The sequence below is a fragment of the Hippocampus bargibanti genome, linkage group LG18, assembly GCF_051943395.1.
Source record: "Hippocampus bargibanti isolate YZ-2025 linkage group LG18, ASM5194339v1, whole genome shotgun sequence".
Lineage (NCBI taxonomy): Eukaryota > Metazoa > Chordata > Actinopteri > Syngnathiformes > Syngnathidae > Hippocampus > Hippocampus bargibanti.
In genome coordinates this window covers 4764450-4782508 of record NC_142751.1, presented here as the reverse complement: position 1 = coordinate 4782508, position 18059 = coordinate 4764450, and the positions used below count along the sequence as shown (strand labels likewise).

The 18059-nt window shown below is 40.0% G+C and overlaps 1 protein-coding gene across 4 annotated transcripts in view; it reads right to left on the bottom strand.

Annotated features, from left to right (window-relative positions):
* sptan1 (spectrin alpha, non-erythrocytic 1) overlaps positions 1-18059 on the bottom strand; it is a 47708-nt gene that overhangs the window by 3418 nt on the left and 26231 nt on the right. For 2 of the 4 annotated variants that reach the window (XM_089021034.1, XM_089021037.1), the window contains 24 exons: positions 17855-17999; positions 16709-16890; positions 15280-15379; positions 14994-15191; positions 14722-14868; positions 14016-14119; positions 13406-13568; positions 12901-12915; positions 10869-11000; positions 10024-10161; positions 9838-9942; positions 8372-8580; positions 7842-7962; positions 5693-5814; positions 5490-5622; positions 5318-5416; positions 5082-5241; positions 4560-4636; positions 4266-4475; positions 3854-4150; positions 2915-3027; positions 1925-1942; positions 659-713; positions 264-460 (listed from right to left, as the gene is read on the bottom strand). In XM_089021034.1, coding sequence (XP_088877160.1) covers positions 264-460; positions 659-713; positions 1925-1942; positions 2915-3027; positions 3854-4150; positions 4266-4475; positions 4560-4636; positions 5082-5241; positions 5318-5416; positions 5490-5622; positions 5693-5814; positions 7842-7962; positions 8372-8580; positions 9838-9942; positions 10024-10161; positions 10869-11000; positions 12901-12915; positions 13406-13568; positions 14016-14119; positions 14722-14868; positions 14994-15191; positions 15280-15379; positions 16709-16890; positions 17855-17999 — 3240 coding nt within the window. The remainder of the gene's footprint in view (positions 1-263; positions 461-658; positions 714-1924; positions 1943-2914; positions 3028-3853; positions 4151-4265; positions 4476-4559; positions 4637-5081; positions 5242-5317; positions 5417-5489; positions 5623-5692; positions 5815-7841; positions 7963-8371; positions 8581-9837; positions 9943-10023; positions 10162-10868; positions 11001-12900; positions 12916-13405; positions 13569-14015; positions 14120-14721; positions 14869-14993; positions 15192-15279; positions 15380-16708; positions 16891-17854; positions 18000-18059) is intronic. The other 2 variants (XM_089021036.1, XM_089021038.1) reach the window with 1 other exon arrangement.

The following is an 18059-nucleotide window of genomic DNA, read 5'->3' as shown; positions in this document are numbered from 1 at the left end:
CGTGACGTCACGAACAAGGGGGCGGGACCTTCTGAAACTTGGTGTCACCGAGGTCATTTTGAAGTAGTTTTGGGACACCTTAACTCATTTTTATTGGTGTTTTGGATTTGACTAAAAATATCATAATCTGTGTTTTGTGTATTTTAGATGCTATAAAACGTTTTTCTGATGTCAGTTAGGAAACAAAAAAATGGTGTTGGTTATCCTTTAATCCTTTGACTGTATCAGATAATGGGTTCAGATGGTCTGGAATTTTCTTGTACCTCGCTTGGATCTGTTGCTCCAGGTTATGCTGCATCCTCATTCCCAGCTGGTCCAATTGATCCCATTGCTGAGCCAGACCCACCGTGCTGTGCTCTGTGTATTTGTTGTCCAAGATCAGCGCTTCCTCCATAGCTGCACCCAAGTCTTCAATCTTCTTCAACTGGCTGCGCATGGCGCGAATCTCCTGGTGTTTACGCTGCACAAATATAGACAAACAACATCGTAGAAGTTTTTCATTCAAGACACATTGGACATGATGAGTGGCTAAATTGTGGCGCATTAGTTCTTGTCAAAGAAAGATTGATTGTTGTTTGTCTTCTTTTTCATTGCTGGGCATTCCAAATGAATAATTGGCTGTCATGCGAGAGGAATTCGGCATAATTGATTGTTTTACCTTTGTGGCCTCCAGCTGAGATTCAAGTGTACCCGACTCTTCCACCATACATGACCTGGGGGCGGATAGAAGTGTGTGTAAGGTGAAAAATGTGTCTGCCAAACATTTATTTCCCACAAGAAACCATTAATAATAAGAATAATCTGTTTCCAGGTCCCCATAAAACAATTTTCTACTAAATAAGCCTTAAAGGACAACCGACGTCTCTGGATAAGTTGTGTCCATAATTTGTAAAATGGCTTCAAATGACTTCTACTGAGCGTATTTTAAAAAGATTCCACCGCATATAGCTATATTTTACGTTTTAAGACTCGCGCTGAATATTCAGGAAGTCTTGTTTTTGAGTTGGTGACGAGTCTGTACGTGACGTCACTAAAGGACCGCCCTTTACCGTAAAAAAGACGCATTGTAGCGGTCCTTCCATCACGTCAATGTATTTTGCTGTACTGTTTGTCTGAAAACCTTGTGTGGCACCCAAAAGCCGCCAGAAGAGGACGTCCAAGCTCCATGGAAGGAATTTATCAGCCTGTGGAAACGGGCTGATTCATTCCTCACGGGAGCTGGTCGCCATTTTTGGGTGCGACATTCCCCCCCGCCCGTTTGCCTCAAAATGACACAGAATAAATTCTTTAATCGATTGCAAACATGAATGCTTTCCTCTTCAGAACTATTTGAATCATATTCATAACTGGATGTGTAACAAGAAAGCATATTCTCAGAATTTGAAGCCATTGTTTTGATTTTTCAGCAATGCAAGACGTCTTGGCGTGACGTCACGATTTTTTTTGCAGATTTTGGACACTTTAAGTCATTTTTATTGGTGTTTTGCATTTGAATATAAATATCATACTGCGTGTTTTGGGTATTTTAGATGCTATAAAACGTTTTTCTGATGTCAGTTAAGAAACAAAAAAGTGACGTCGGTTGTCCTTTAAAACTACACAAAATACAACTAATTTTATGTTTAATAAATTGTTTGCCGTTACTCTGATATAATTGTTTTTTCATCAACGTTCATAAAATAATGCAAGTTCATTGATATACTAACCACAATACACATTATTTCCTCATTTGAGCTACTCTGACAAACAGCTTCAGAAGTAACTGGTGATTGAGTATCTTGTTCGGCGAGAGTACGACATGGTCACAAGGGTTGAGGTTCAAACTCGCAACACAGGAAATTATCACTATCGCTAGAGCCATTCCGCCATGTTCTTGTTATGAGGAAAGATTTTAATTTGGAAAAAATTATACATATATACTTACCCATCAAGAAGGTATGTCCTGATTTGCAGCATAATCCCAAGCAACAAGTGGATTCCCGCAGGGAGGCAGAGAAAGTAGGGTGAAAAAGAGAACATGATATCAAACGATGCATTCATTTCAAATCAAGTTACAGTAAAGTCTCGTTCTATCGATAGTCAAGGGAGTCCGAAAAAATATCGATATAACCGGGACTATCGATATATCCGACCCTGTTTGCGTGTAATTTTCTCCGTGCATGCATAGAAATAGTATCGATATAACCGGGACTATCGATATATCCAATATCGATATAACGAGACTTTATTTTTACATATTATTGTATTTTGTGCACTATAAAAAGCATTCAAGTGATCGTGAGTCCTATAATCTGATTTGCCTCATATACAGTATGGTGATAGTCTCTCCCCATTGAGTTGTTTCCCTGTTGTTGTTCCGATGCCATTAAGCGGTGATTATTAGCAGGAACCAATTGTAACTGGAAAGGGTTCTGTCTGACACAAAATGACATGTGCATTCGCCAACACACATTCAAACTTTGTGAGCTCTGTGCAGATACGAACAAAGACATTACCAAAAGCATAGTTCACTGCTGACTAAACGAAGGAAGGAGACAAGCAATGTTTCTATTTAGCCCCTTTGTGGATGTGAGTCAATGAGATCTGTGGGCCTTTTTGTTGAATCAAATGCCTTAAGAACTTTTGCCTTTCATTAATGGTTTTGTATTGGCATTTGTATTTCTGTTTCATGTGATCAGTTCTTTGTAATCCGTTTTTATTTTTCAATACTGTGCATGTACCAACGAACATGTAACAAGCGTGCTGCGGCTGCCAAATTGGTAAAATTCAGTAACAATTATGCAATGACCACTCCAAATGACCCTATAATCCTCCATAACAAAAACATTCTCACAAAAAAAAAAAAAAATTGAGTGGTAATTCAACCCATTTCAACAAAAAGGACTGAGGAATTGCTCCAAGATGCCTACTGTACCTGGTCTCCTGCAACCATTGGTGGAAAGCGTTGGCATGCTGTGCAAACTCCTGCCGCAACTTGTCATTCTCCTCCTGTCTTCTCTGCTCTTTCTGCAGTTCCAGTTCGCGCTCCTAATTTCACCATTAAAACAGAAAACTTACACAATCAGCGTTTTTATGGAGGAGAAAAGACTGTCAAAAATATCATGAGCACTTCCTCACTGTGGACATAGAATCATTCATTTTTTTTCTGCTCAGGAAATCCCTATTTAACATTCAAATAATTGATATTTTGTTCATATTTCCATTGGGTGGGTGACCTGCGGTCAACTGGTTAGCGGGTTAAATCACAGTCTAGAGGGGTGCAGGGTTCGATTCTTTGGCCTTCTTGTGTGGGATTTGCATGTTCCCCCTGTGCCAGTGTCGGTTTTCTCTGCTATGGATGGATAATATCCATTCATTTTTCAGACCGCTTAATCCTCAGAGTCGCGGGGGGTGCTGGAGCATATCCCAGTCGTCTTCGGGCACTCGGCGGGGGACACCCTGAATCGGTTGCTATATACAGGTAACATCCGAGTTACGACCAGGTTCCTTTCCGACAAAACGGTCGTCACTCAAACAGCCGACGCGAGGTTTATACGACAAAATAATATACGATGTCAATCTGTTGTTTTTAAAGAACATTTTCTATTAAATACTATGATATACCAAACTGCTTACAGTTCAATTATAAATCTTATAACTTTTAGTGTCATTTTTATCATTTTATATTTTGCATTATCGATTTTTATTACTGTGTCGTCTGCTGACCCAAATACGCACAGCTTCCGACGCATACGCGCTGTTGAAAAAAATCACTCTCCCTGCTAACGAAGAGGTCGCCCAACACACACGCTCGAACTTAGGCGGACGCCGAAGGGGAAAAAAATATATATATTGAGATATTTCATGATCGCACCTTAATTATTTTCTGCAGGTTTCTCCATGTTTCTTCTAAAGCTTCCATTGTAAACCAGGTGTAGGGGTTGGACACCACCTGGTAGTTTTTGATCTGCAGGTCCAGTTCAGCCAGCTGATTGAAATCGGTCTGGGCTGAAGTCAGAGAGGAGCGGAAGGCCTCATGGGCTTCACGCAGTGCACGAATCTCTTCCAGAGAATTGCACCTCACTGGGTCTGTCAGATCCTCCTCTGCATTCTCAAACCAACTGTTAAAGGCTGATGCCTTCTTTGCAAAAGTAAGAAACAGATACTCAACCTGGGTGGGAATACAAACGCACACATAATGAACACATAATCCGAAGAGACAAACAACAACAACAACAAATCCCAACTCTCACAACACCCAGTCATTCACCCTTTGGTTTCTTTACCTTTCGAAAATGCACTTGAGCCTCCAGCAGCTTCATCTTGCGAGACTTCGAGTTGGACAGCAATTGGTTCCATCGCTTCATGAGGGCAGCATGACGAGCTTCAATTGCTTTTGCTTGGACGTGTTTAGCGGCCAGCAACTGATCTTTGAGAGCTGTGATATTGGTAATCCCCTCTTGCTGAAAGGCTTGCAGTCCAGCATCAAATGTTTCCTGCAGATCAACACAGAACAAATCAGTAGAGGGAAAGAAGCAAAGGTGGGGAAGGGTTACAGGATGCACCAACGATACAAATACCTGCTTGGTGAGCAGAGTCTGCACAGAGGACAGGTCTCTTCCATAATCATCATTCTTGAGGCTGTTCTCTTTCTCCCCTGAATGAATTCATGAAGAAATAGTATGACATGTTCAGAAATGGTCTTTGTCAACATCATAAAAAAACGGGCCGAGTTTTAAATGGTGAACATAAGGGTAGTCAATCAGGAAAAAAACAAGATAGTTTGCTGTTTCAAGGTGTTCATCACAGCCAATATGTTCCAAAACCACTCTGAAGTGAAAAATGGGCAATATAGAGAGGGAAGATGATACCCTCTTTAAATATAGCTTTACTGCTCAAAGATGCTGAGCCTGGTGGCGCTGGCAAATATAGGCGCGGAGCTAAGGACAACAGCAGCTTCTGCATAGCTAGCTAGCCAGCTAGATAGCTAGCTAGCCAGCTAGACAGCTAATAGAAAGCTAATAGATAGCAAATAGATGGGTTAAAAGTGGTGAATTGCGCGTGTGGCTGACAGACTGCTCTTCTATGATCTGTTTTCATACCAATCCAAGACTCCACCACATCAGCCTTCCAGTTGAACTGCAGGAAGGCAGAGTTCTCGTCCAACTTGGCCTTCCTCTGAGCAGCTGCCCGATCGAGCTCTGATACTTTGCCTTGCAGAGCTGACATCTTGCAAGTGATACTGTCCACATGATGGTTGTTCTGTTGAAAACAATCCCATAATGAAAACCAGTTTGAAAAATGAAGCATCCTTTGGTGTCCTTTCAATAAATACTACCTTCTTAATTAGATCTTCTCCATTCGCACAAACGTCGCTGACTCTGTCTCTGTGGACAGTGAAGTCTGTCTCAAATGCTTCGTGTTTTTTAAGCAAGCCCTAACAATGAAATGTTGACACTGAGAAAAGCACTCACTGATACATTTTAACGCGAGATTGGTTAGAAAAACACCTGCACAGCAGCCAGCGTGTCTCCATAGTCTTCACCCCCCACTAAATTTAGTTTCTCGTTAATCCATGCTTCTTCTTCTTCCACGTTTGCCACAAACTGCTGGTAGTCCAACGATTCCTCCAGCCTCTGTCCTCTACAACGTATAAACGTAGAATGGTTTTTTTTGTGTAGCTGCATGAAGGTCAACATATTAAGAATTTTACCTTGCTCCAGATAGGTCTTTGAGTTCTTTCCAATGGTCTACAAACTGAGACAATCTCTGCTGTATCTCTTCCTGACCAATAGTGTTGTCATCAGACAGCTTCTTTCCGGTATCCAGCACAGACTGGAGAATGCAGATTTGGTTAACATGATACGTATCTCCCAAATGAAAATGTACACCTGGTTGAAAACCGTGCATCAAGAAAATACATATAAAACATCATATTTTAACTATTTGGATGTCGAGTAGGATTTAAATAATTCATGAGAATCAAAGCATTCACAGCCAAAATGACCCCTCTTTTTTATTGGAGGGGCAGAGGACAGTCTGATGCTGTTCTTTTTAAACTTGCAAGTGCTTCAAAAGTGGCTGTATCAATAGTGAGAGGGCATCCCACTACAGCTGCATCTTTGACAAGTTGAGCTGTTGAGCACTGAAGTAGTTTATCAAGCAAGAATGGGAAGCAATTTTGCATACGAAGCTTCAAATACTGTAGACGGTGTCCTTGGTTTGCTTATTCAAGGTTGTTAAAAGGAAAGGTGTCATGGCACAGTGTTAAGCATGCCCCTGTCCCAGTTTTTTGAATATTTGAAAAAAATGATCTCTGTTGTGTAGTCTATTTGAACACAGGTTGAAAAAAGTGTGCTCAAATAATTTCATTCAGTTTTTATTTGGGCCTCATACAATGTCATATTGGAATTTCGGTGTGTACATCGGAATCATAATCATCTCTAAGAAGGGGATCATGGCTGACCCCTAGAGGTGGGACTCCACCAGGGTTCAGCCCTAAGCCCCTTCTTATTCGTTATGGTGATGGATAGGCTGATAAGAGGATGTTAGACAAGAATCTCCTTAGACCATGATGTTTGCAGATGACATTGTGATCTGTAGCGAGAGCAGGGAGCAGGTGGGGGAGAAACTAGCCCTGGAAAGGAGAGGAATGAAGATCAGTCGCAGCAAGACGGAATATATGTGTGTGAAAGAGGGATCCAAGTGCAAGAGTTAAGCTGCAGGGAGAAGAGATAAAGAAGGTGGAGGATTTTAAATACTTGGGGTCAACTGTCCAAAGCAATGGAGAGTGTGGAAAAGAGGTGAAGAAGCGTGTCCAGGCAGGCTGGAACGGCTGGAGAAAAATGTCAGGAGTGATGTGTGATAGAAGCGTTTCACCTAGGATGAAAGGAAAAGTGTATAAAACAGTGTATAAAGTGTATAAAAAGACTGGAGACAGTGCCACTGAAGAAAAGACAGGAAGCAAGCTGGAGGTAGCAGAGCTGAAGATGTTGAGGTTTTCTTTGGGAGTGACCAGGTTGGATAGGATCAGGAATGAGTACATCAGAGAGACAACTCACATTAGAGCAATGGTTCTTAACGTGGGTTCGATCGAACCCTAGGGTGAGTTGGTCTCAGGGGTTCAGTGGATTCTCGACCGTCGAGGTCCACCGCGCAGTTAGTGGGCACAGTCATTGAAAGAAGGGTTTGATGAATGAGCATATGAAACTGGTGGGGTTCGGTGCCTCCAACAAGATTAAGAACCACTGCTTTAGAGGCTTTGGAGAGAAAGTCAGAGAGGCCAGACTGAGATAGTTTGGACATGTCCAAAGGAGAGAGAGTGACTATATCGGGAGAAGGATGCTGAGCCTTGAACTGCCAGGCAAGAGACAGAGAGGAAGACCAAAGATGAGGTTTATGGATGTTGTCAAAGAGGACATGAATGTAGCTGGTGTGAGAGAAGATGATGCACAAAATCGGGTTAGATGGAGGACACTGATTCGCTGTGGTGACCCCTGAAGGGAATAGCCGAAAGGAAAAGAAGAATCATCATTATTGGTGTGGTGTGTGTGTTCAGAACACACAAGGAATTTGGCTCCGGCACAGGCTACACTCGTATCACAAAGAAGGACATGAAGAATAAGTATGGAAAGACATTCCATAATATAATGACAGGTGTGAGAGAATGTGCCAAGTACAACAACGGTCCAATTGTACAGATGTCACTGACCACATTAAACTGTCTGGTGCTGTGGAACCATTGTCACTGAACTATTGTTCAGTGACAATGGTTCTCCCAAGTAGAGCTGGAGCTACAATCATTATAGCGGTAGGTAATGCTATTCGTCCAAACATTGCTGAAAAGGGAATAGGTGAATTACCTTGATGGCTGGCTCATGGGCTCCCAATTCTGCCTCAAGCCTCTTGTGTTTCTTCCTAAGATTCTGCACTCCTGTCAAGTCACGCCCATAGTCTTCTGAACTGACAAGCAACTTCTTCTCTCTGCATAAGGTGACATAATGTTATATTCATGCAGCTATCCAATGCAAAGTTATATTTAAATACAAAAAGAGGCTGGACAAACAAGAGCTTGATTTGATTGAAACCCCCCCCCCATCCCAAATAAAAAGTGACATCTGGAGGAACTAATACATACACCATTATGACCACATACAACGTGCCACGTTATTCACAAGTATTCAATCCGGAGAACTGGTATTGAATTTTTACTGCAAGTAATGCACAACATGCACAAAAATTCGAAGATAAGCATGTCATTGTCAAAGTGACTTTTGGCGTGTTTTTTAGTGGCCTGCTTTTGACAATATGGACACACAATCTATATACCAGTAGGTATCATATTAAACTGAACCAGGAGTGGCAACAAAAAAAACTGATTTCAAAAACGTACTTGATCCAAGACTCCTCATCATCCAAGTCTCTGAAGAACTGATGCAGACGGTGAGACTCGTTGAGCTTGGCATGGCGGCTGGCTGCCATGCTCTTTATTTTGATGAAACGGCCATTAACTGCACCACGCTTGTCCTTCACTTGAGAGGTATCAAAGGCTTTGCTGGCCATCAGACTGTCAGCCTGTCCATTCAGATCCTTCAGACGATCCTGAAAAGAACGGAGTAGCGACAGGATGAACGCGTGCATAAGACTTAAAAAGAATAAAAAAATAGTTCAAGAAATTTCAAAAGTTGAAGTTGATTTAGTTTAACTATATTTAAGAATTATGCTGTTTGTTCAGCTTTATACATGTCAGAAGTTGCAGTAATGGTGTTACAAAAAGGAAGAAACTAGAACAACTTTTCCCCTTTAATGTTAAGTACCCTGTTTTATATAACTGACTTTAGCTATATATACTCATTTGCTATCAAGCTGGCTATCTGTTAGCTATCTAGCTAGCTGGCTACCTAGCTAGCTATCAGCTATCTGGCTACCTAGCTAGCTATCAGCTATCTGGCTAGCTGTCTCACTGGCTATCTATTAGCTATCCATTATCTAGATAGCTAGCTTTCTATCTATTTGAGTTACTTCCGGGTTGAGTGAACGCTGGCGCGTATGGCTGCCGCTGCTCACCCACAGATTTTACATTCACATCCTGTGAATGTAAAGTGACCTTGAGAGTTTTGAAAGGCGCTTATAAATGAAATGTATTATCATTATTTTCCTTTTTTTCACATATACCTTTATTCTATTAGATCAGTGAGCCTTTATTTGTCTCACAGTGTAGAAATTTACATTTCACAGCAGCAAAAGCAAAATACAGAAGCTGGTGTAAAGGCAGCCACTGTCGCAGCGCCATCTTAAAGTCAAAAACCAAACAAAATAAATAATGTGACACAACACAAAAGACACAGTCTTCAAACTTAAGCACTTTCTGCATCCTCTGTTGCATGAAGCACTTCTTGATGAACATACCCTTTCCTTTGTCATGCCTTTAAGTGATGAATATAAGACAATGAAAAAAGTTACTGGTCTGGTTGGGAAAAACTCAATCAAAAGTACAGTCAAACCTTGTTTTTTTTTTTTAACCAATTCGGTTTTCGTCCAAAAGTTTCTATTTTTTTATGCCTCGGTTTACTTTATTGACATCCATGGCAGCCAGTCAGATAACAACTGAATAACCGCACGTGCACAAACCACAGTGTTTTGCACCAAGATAGTCAACAAATTACCTAAAATGTTCAAATCATTCACCTCCTCTTGGTGAATCCTTTCTTCTGTTATTTGGATATGTACTTGGGGTCAATGACGTGCCAAAAGGTGAACAGACTTTTATTCGATTAGCTTTGAACAGGCGTGTCAACTTTTAAATCCAGTGCACCATATTGACTGTGATTCTGTCATCCCTTCTACCGAAGAACCTACCTCATGGGCAGAAATATCAGCGTCCAGCAGCTGGTGTTTTTTCAGCAGGTTGTTGACTGAGGCAAGATCTTTCCCATAGTCCTCTGAAGCAAGCAGTGCTTCCACCTGAAAATATAAGTACAAAAATACCAGTCATTTTCTACTCCGTGAAAGTGCTTCTACAGTATGTGGTATGGAGGTAATCACCTCAGAGAGCCAGAAGTCAAAGTCTTTGATGCCTGTGTTAAAGTTCTGTTGCTTATTGGCTTCTTTGAGTTTTTGGCTCTTTTCAGCAGATTTGTTGACGAGGAACTGCCACTGCTCATCGAGAGCACCAAGGCGTACCTAGGCGTAAAAGAAAAAAGCTTTTTTAATATTTCTGGATAACAACATGCATTGCAATCATATAAAACACACGTGTAAGGCTTTTGTGATCACAAAATTTGGCGCCTCAGTTAGTCACTGTGATACATGAAAATTGGAAAAACAAAATTATTTATTAAAAATTACAAATATAACTTTTTTCTGATGAGAAAAGACAGTTTAAGGTTTCTTATGCTGAATTGGATGTTTGTCTATTTCTAACACTCAATATTCTGTGGGTCTTGGAATTTGAGTGAAAATGACAAAAACCATGGCACTGGAGTGGACACATTTTTGCAAATCATCTGGCAGTGAATGAGTTAAGTTGCATAAAGCCTTTTTCAAATGCTTTTTTTTAAGGAATCCCTTTCTGAGACATTAAATGCCAAGTTTAAACTGAAATGTATATTTGTGTTTCAAATTGGGGCGAGATGGTGGTCAACTGGTTAGCATGTCGACTTCACAGTGCCAAGGTGCATGGCTCGGTTTCGGATCTGGGTTCTCTGTGTACAGTTTTTATGGTGTCCGGGTGCCTCCATGGGTTTTCTACATGTGCCCTGGGAAGGCTCGAAGCCCTTCAGGGTGTCCTTGAGCGCATACAACGATTAGCTTACATTTCTGTCAAAAAAGATCAATGGATGTTTTTAAAAAACACAATTTAAACAATAATACAGACAGTATATAAATACCTTAACGGCATCCTCACTGCCGGCACAGGCACCTCTCTGGATGAGTGCATTGCCAGTATCTATGACCCCTCGGATTCGGTCAGCATTGGCATGAAGCTCCGCCTCAAATGCTTGGTGTTTCTGATGTTTACTCTATATTCATTATGAAAAAGAAACAAGAAAAGTCACTTAAAAAATTTACCACCAATTTCTCTCTTTCTCCCCCCCCCCCCCTCCTCCCCTCTCTCTCTCTATATATATATACTCTCACACACACACACACACACACACTCACACACACACATCTATATATATATATATATATATATATATATATATATATATATATATATATATATATACACATATATATATATATATGCATTCCACCATGATGTCCCTGATCCACTGGTGAAAAGATGCGTTGATCCTCTCCTCTTTCATCTAGAACTGCTTTATGTGAGAGAGAGGGTACAGAAAGTGCTAAAGAATGAATGACTCTGTCTTTGTGTTGTAATACTGTCTTTGTGTTGTCATATTCTTTGTTTTTTTTTTTGTCTTTTGACTAGAGGCGCCGCGAGAGTGGCTGCCTTTCCAGCAGCTCATGTATTTTGTTTTTCTACCTTCATTCCTTTTATCACTTTGCTAATGTGAAATGTGAATTTCTCCACTGCGAGACTAATAAATGCAAATCCAATCCACACACACACACACACACACACACACACACACACACACACACACACACACACACACACACACACACACACACACACACACATATATACATACATATACACACATACATATATACATACATATACACACATACATATACTATATATACATATACATAATTGCTTTGCAATTTATTCTACTCAAACATTTGAAGCATGTTGAAGACAGTTACCAATTAAATATGACATGTAAAAAGATTCCAACAAACATTTTTAAATGTCACACAATTAGAACAACAAATAAAGGCTGCACCCAGGAGGGAAGACCACTCAAAACACACAGTGTTGATTTTATCATGGATTTAAAAAGTCTACACAAACCATTGATTGCCAGGTCTTTTTGATGATTACCAATTCTTGCTTAAATCATTCAGAGTCATTTGTCCTGCAACCAGTTATGGCACCGTTGACTCTTTCCCAAATGTGTGCAATATTAAGAAAAACATGTCAGGTATGCAGGTTCATCTACACTCATGCAGACATCTTGTCAAGGGAAGCTGTACTTGTGTTAATATAGAATATATTAATAAATGCAGTATTAACCTTTACGAGTCATAACTATTAAGAGTTTCAATATTTTATTACATCTTGCTGGTCCCCAAAATGGAGATGTATGGTAAAATCCACAACATGTTTGGTCCATGAAACAACCAATGCATTTTCAAACCATTCACTTTTAAAGACTTTCTGTTTTTATTTGTTTGTTGAAAATACCAATGTCATACTAACGATAAGATCATTGGTTACTTCTATCTGAAAACATTCTGTTTGGAGAATCAGAATGAGGCGTGACAGTTAACTATTAAGTGTTGCTTGTCTCTGCTCTCAACATGAAGTAAAAAAAAAAAAACAACCACCTAAAGCAAGAAACGCACTGGTGGATTAATGGATGAAAAAACATCTGCAAAGAAATATGTCCTTCAGCTCCATGTTAGAAAAAAGCAAATTATGCATAAAAAGCAAATATTTAACAGTTGGACATGGTCAAATTAATTTATATCTCTCTATATGTATATATTTAAAAAAATAAGGTTTGACTTAAAACACTCATCACAAATGTGCAGACATGCTAAGAAATACGCAAGAGTGATCAGGTGTGCAAACAGTACTGTTGCCATTTTAATTGTCCACAGAAAACCATGGACCACAATCAACCACTGTTCCAAAATTCAAGTGATTGCTTGAATTGCATTTTAGTTTTTTTCCTCATTTATATTAAAATCTGGCACAATGGTTTATGTATATTCTTATATCCAGTCATATCAACAAAGGAATATGTTGGTTAGTGAACTAACAGTATCGGTACTTATACTTACCAGAAGCTTGGACAGCTACAGGAGAGCAGAAGACATTAAGAGATAATTTAGTTTGATAGGAAAGTGGGGTTGGAAAATGAATAGTCAAATGACATTTCTTGTATGCTCAAATACAATTGAAAGTAAATAGTGTTTTGCACCCTTCCTGATTACTTTTTGTCACACTAGATTGTTTTAGAGCAAATTTAAAACAAGATAATTTTCATTCATTTATTCATTATCCGGATCGCTTTATCCTCACAAGGAGGGGCAAATTATTTTTTTTTCATTGCAGTAGCAGCTGTTAATTTTTCACAGTGCTGTATTCCATTGAGTTTCTTCAAACATACAACGTATTCAATTGGACATTGTGTCTCTAGTTGTCCTGTCCTCAAAACACTTCCTTCAAAAGTGAAGTGCAGTAAACATTTCCCAATCGGAAAGTATTTGATTACAGATGAAACAATTGATGTTGGTGGTGAGTTTAAAAAATGTAAAAAAAACAAATAAACAAACAAACAAATACCTGGATGTTGGTAGGGTCCTTGTAGGACTCATCAGTTGCAGTCTGCAGTTTCTCACTGATCCAAGCTTCTATTTCATCAACATCTCGGCTAAATTGCTGCAGGGTCTGGGATTCACCAAGCTTTGAGCGCTTTTCGATCATCTGGGCCTTCAGCCGACGCCACCTTTCAGGGTATCAATTGGGTTTTTCAGGTTATAATATTTGTATTTTGGACAAAACAATAGTTACAGGACCACAAAGTACATACTGCAATGTTGCTTTTAAAGTGAACCATATAACAGCTCAGTTTTGGGCCTTTCTAGTCGATGGCTATAAAAACATCAACAAGAATAGCTCTGCAACTGAAAATTGTTGGGAAATATCTGAAAAAAATCTTTGCAACATTGCAGCCAACCTTTTTTTAACTTATTTTTTTTTAACTTTAATTCAAGTCAAAGAATTTATTTTTTCTGATGAAAGATGATAGTCTAAGGTTTCTCACGCTGCATCATTGAATACTGTATTTATGTACTCCCAAAATTCAGTATTCTGTGGAATTCTCAAGGTTTTTATCAATTAAACTTGTAAACATCTGGGCGGGGGAAAAAAAACAAAACAAAAACTGTCCAACCTGTCAAGAACTTCATCGCGTCGATTAAGGATCTCAGGTTTGGCGTAATGGTCAGCTCCAATGAGTTGATTGGCAAAGGATTGCAGAGCAGCAATTTTCTCTTCCTGCGTGTGCAAACAATTGCAGATTTATAGTACCGTATTTTCCGCACTACAAGGCACACCTTCAATTTTCAATCTATGCACCACATTATAAGGCGCTACAGTAGAAGCTGGGGTTACATTACGGTGCTGTGCTCAAGGGAATGTCAACAAAACAGTAAGATATTAAGTTGATGAATAAACACACCCCATCCATATTGTAAATAGCACATATGCAGTTGCATATATGCTTATATCTAGATTATATATTTTATACTGCATTCGGTACGGTGTAGAGTTCTTTTTCTGAGACATTTTTGTGCATGCGATACTGTTTCTCTTTTCGACTGCCACCCTCTTCAATTTTGTGGCTGGAGATTGCAAATGTCCCCGTTGTGGCACTAATAAAGGTGCTTTCTTACCATATTTAGGTCAGTCTAACTTTTAAGACTACAAATCAGGTTTCTGACAACTGTTGCAACTCAATATTATTTTACATGTAAATCGCACTGTAGGCACAGGGTCATCTTCTGAAAAAAATGAAGGCTTTTGGGTGCGACAGTGTTTAAAATACGGTTCAAAGAGCAGTCATCCAGAAAGACTAGAACATATATGTGACATATCACCTGCACATTAATGGCTTTATCAAAGTCTTCATGCTTTTTAATTAATGCCTCAACACTGTCAAGGGAGTCTCCCTTGTCATCGCTTGCAAGGAAAGCTTCACGAGCTGCCATCCAGTTCTCAGCTTGTTCACAGTCCCTGCTGAAGAGCTGTGAGAAGAATGCAGAACTTGGTCAATCATGAATGGAGACTAACAGATGTTACTGACAACAACAACAATCATCATCATCAATTTATGCATATATTTTTGATGGCATATTTTGTCAAGATTTACCTGGAATTCCAGGCACTGGTCCAGCATCATGCGGCGCTGTACCCAGGCCTTTTCCAGGTCGGCTCGCTCCAAGTCTAAAGTCTCCAATCTTTGCTTGATCTCAGGACTTGCATAATGGCCTTGCAACAGTAGCTGTTGTCCAAATTGTTCAAAGGCCTGGAACGTACCAACGCGAGCATCGATCTCTGTGCGATGTTCCTGGAGAAATGAAAAGAGGAGCATAGGGACATAAATCAGTAAGATCTTATGTTGACAGTTTGATTAAGAAAGCAATAAATTCTTTCACCTGATGTCTTTCAAGAAGAGCTTCAGCTCCAGTAACATCTTTGGCTAGCTCCTCCGAGGATACCAGTCCTCGGATCCCATTAACCCAGGACATAAGGTCTCTGCATACAAAGAGAGCAAGAAAACTTAAGACAAATATCCCTTCAACCCATGTTAGAGGTTTTAGAGAGAAAGTCAGAGAGGCCAGATTGAGATGGTTTGGACATATCCAGAGGACAGAGAGTGAATATATTGGGAGAAAGATGCTGAGTCTTAAACTGCAAAGCAGGAGACCGAGAGAAAGACCAAGGAGGATGTTTATGGATGTTGTGAAAGAGGACGTGGAGTTAGCTGTTTTGAGAGAAGAGGATGCACAAAATAAGCTTCGATGGAGGACACCGATTCGCTCTAGCAACCACTGAAGGGAAAAGCTGAAACGAACAGAAGATTATAGTAGGAAACATGATCTCACTTCGGGAACGCAATGGTGGAAAACAAGTCATTTTAAAGTTATTGACCAACCCCTGTTGTGTAGTTCCGGGCTGATTCCTCACCTTTCTTAGAATCATTGAGACCCCGAAAGGCGATATCTTGCTGCTTGGCAATTGCTCCGTAGCCCTTTCCAGCCTTGTGGAAGTGTACAATGTTGTGTCTGGTGTCTTTGGACAGCTCTTTGGTCTTTGCCATGTTACAAGTTAAAGTCTTACTGATTGTATGGGGTGGACAGGTGTCTTTATGCAGCTAACGACCTCAAACAGATCTGATTTAGGATGATACATAGAGTGCAGGTGGACTTCTAATGGGCGGACTAACAGGTCTTTCAGGGTCAGAATTCTAGCTGATACACAGGTGTTCAAATACTTATTTGCAGCTGTATCACACAAATAAATTGTGCTTATAGTCCTGAAATTACGGTAACTCTTGTTCTGTCTGATTACCTCTAATGTCCTATGCCTGGCTCAGATAGCTCCATTAGCACTGGTATCACCTCATTAACATGACTAAGCCTACGATGTAACGACCTAAGTAGTCTGTTGTAAGCACGGTCTAAATTTAACCTTAAACCACCATGGCGAATTAGTGAAGGGTTATGCTGTTTTACAAAAACTGCTTCTTTTACTGCTCTTTCAAAGCATCTATTTTCTTCAGCTAAGATTTTAACCTCACTGTCATCAAATGAGTGGTTGCTAGCTTTTACATGCAGATGTACTGCAGATTGAGGCCTACTAGCATTGTCAGTGCAATCTTGATAAAGTGTTTTTTAAGCATTTTTTTTTAACATCGCAGGGACAATGCTGGTGGGCCTCAATCTGGGTGTCAAAATGCATAAATGGCGCAATGGTGTGGCCTTAATGCATCTCTGCTTGATCTGCTTTCGGGGGCCAGATCAAATGATGTGGGTGTCGAAAGCATGACGTTGACACCTTTGCTTATAAACATGTTATTCTCACCTGAAATCAGAAAGAAAACGTTGCAGGTCATGTGAATTTCCAAGCTTGTCTTTACGCTGGTCTGCGCGTCCTACTAGGCTGCTCCAGGCAGTGTTGAGCTCAGTGCACTTCTCTTGAATGTCATCCACTGCTTCTGGGTGGGACTGTATAAGACGTTGTGCAGTATCCCCGAGAGAGTTCACCTGTGAAAGGAAAGAATGTAAATGAGATCAGAGAAACTCATGCATGTTTGACAGGCAGATCTGTGATTCGTCAAATAGGAGAGTAATGCGATCACACGGAAGCAGCGTTACATATTCTGAATACAAAAAATATATACAGGTATAACTGTATTCCATTATGATGGTGGGATGTCGTTACTGAGGAGCTGTTTTTTTTAATGTTATGTTATTTTTTTGCCTGTACTGTAGTGGGCAATTTTTTCACAGCCCAGTTTTTAACAGCAGAGACATGGGATCTTTTGGGCAACCTATGTTGATGCAGCCAAGATGGATGGCTGTGGTGGTACTGAATATGAGGACAGAATAGCATAGAGGTATATTTGAAAGTGAGAGACAGTGTTTGGAATCTCTTAATTCGTCATTGAAGGCTGCAGTTTTGTGTTTACTTTCTAAATTAGCTTGTGAAAAGTCATGACATCTCTGATTCACGGCTGAAAGGAGACTTTGATTCTCGTCTTTCATCGGGATCTGCTTCAATAAAAAGGGATTGAAATTGCCTAGGTTTTGTGCTACGTGGAATTATTTTATGTCAAATGTTCTGTAAAAGCACTTTGTTACAACGCCAGCTGTTGTGAAAGCGCTAACTGAATAGAGATGCATTGTATGTAACCTCCTTAGACCATCCTTATGTGCAAACCAGTCATATGTGTGGATGACTAAATGAAAGCTTTTATATTTCATCTCCAAACATGGTTTCTTGCTGTTTTGAGCTCTGCTCTTATTTAGAATACTCTGCTCTTATTTAGAATGACTTCTGAACTCATAGGCAGAAATGGCACGTGCTTCCGTGTCATGCATAAATTCAATGGTGATTTTCTATATGTGCTTAACTTGTGCACAGAGGAAGAACATTTCAAAGTTATTATGGAACGGGGGCAAATTTTCTTTACAAAACCTGTGAAAATGTTTGTGGTGAAAAACTAACCTTGTCACCCAAGGCTGCCAGGTCTCGCTCAAAGCCTTCATGCTTGCGCTGCAAAGCCTGAACACTAGCCAAATCATGACCATAGTTGTCTGTGTTGAGGGCCTGGTTTTTTTCCTCAATCCATTCTTTAGTTTCATCTGCGTCTCTGTGGAAAAACAAATACAACATTGCTCAGGGCACATTCAGTGTCAGAACAAAAATTTAA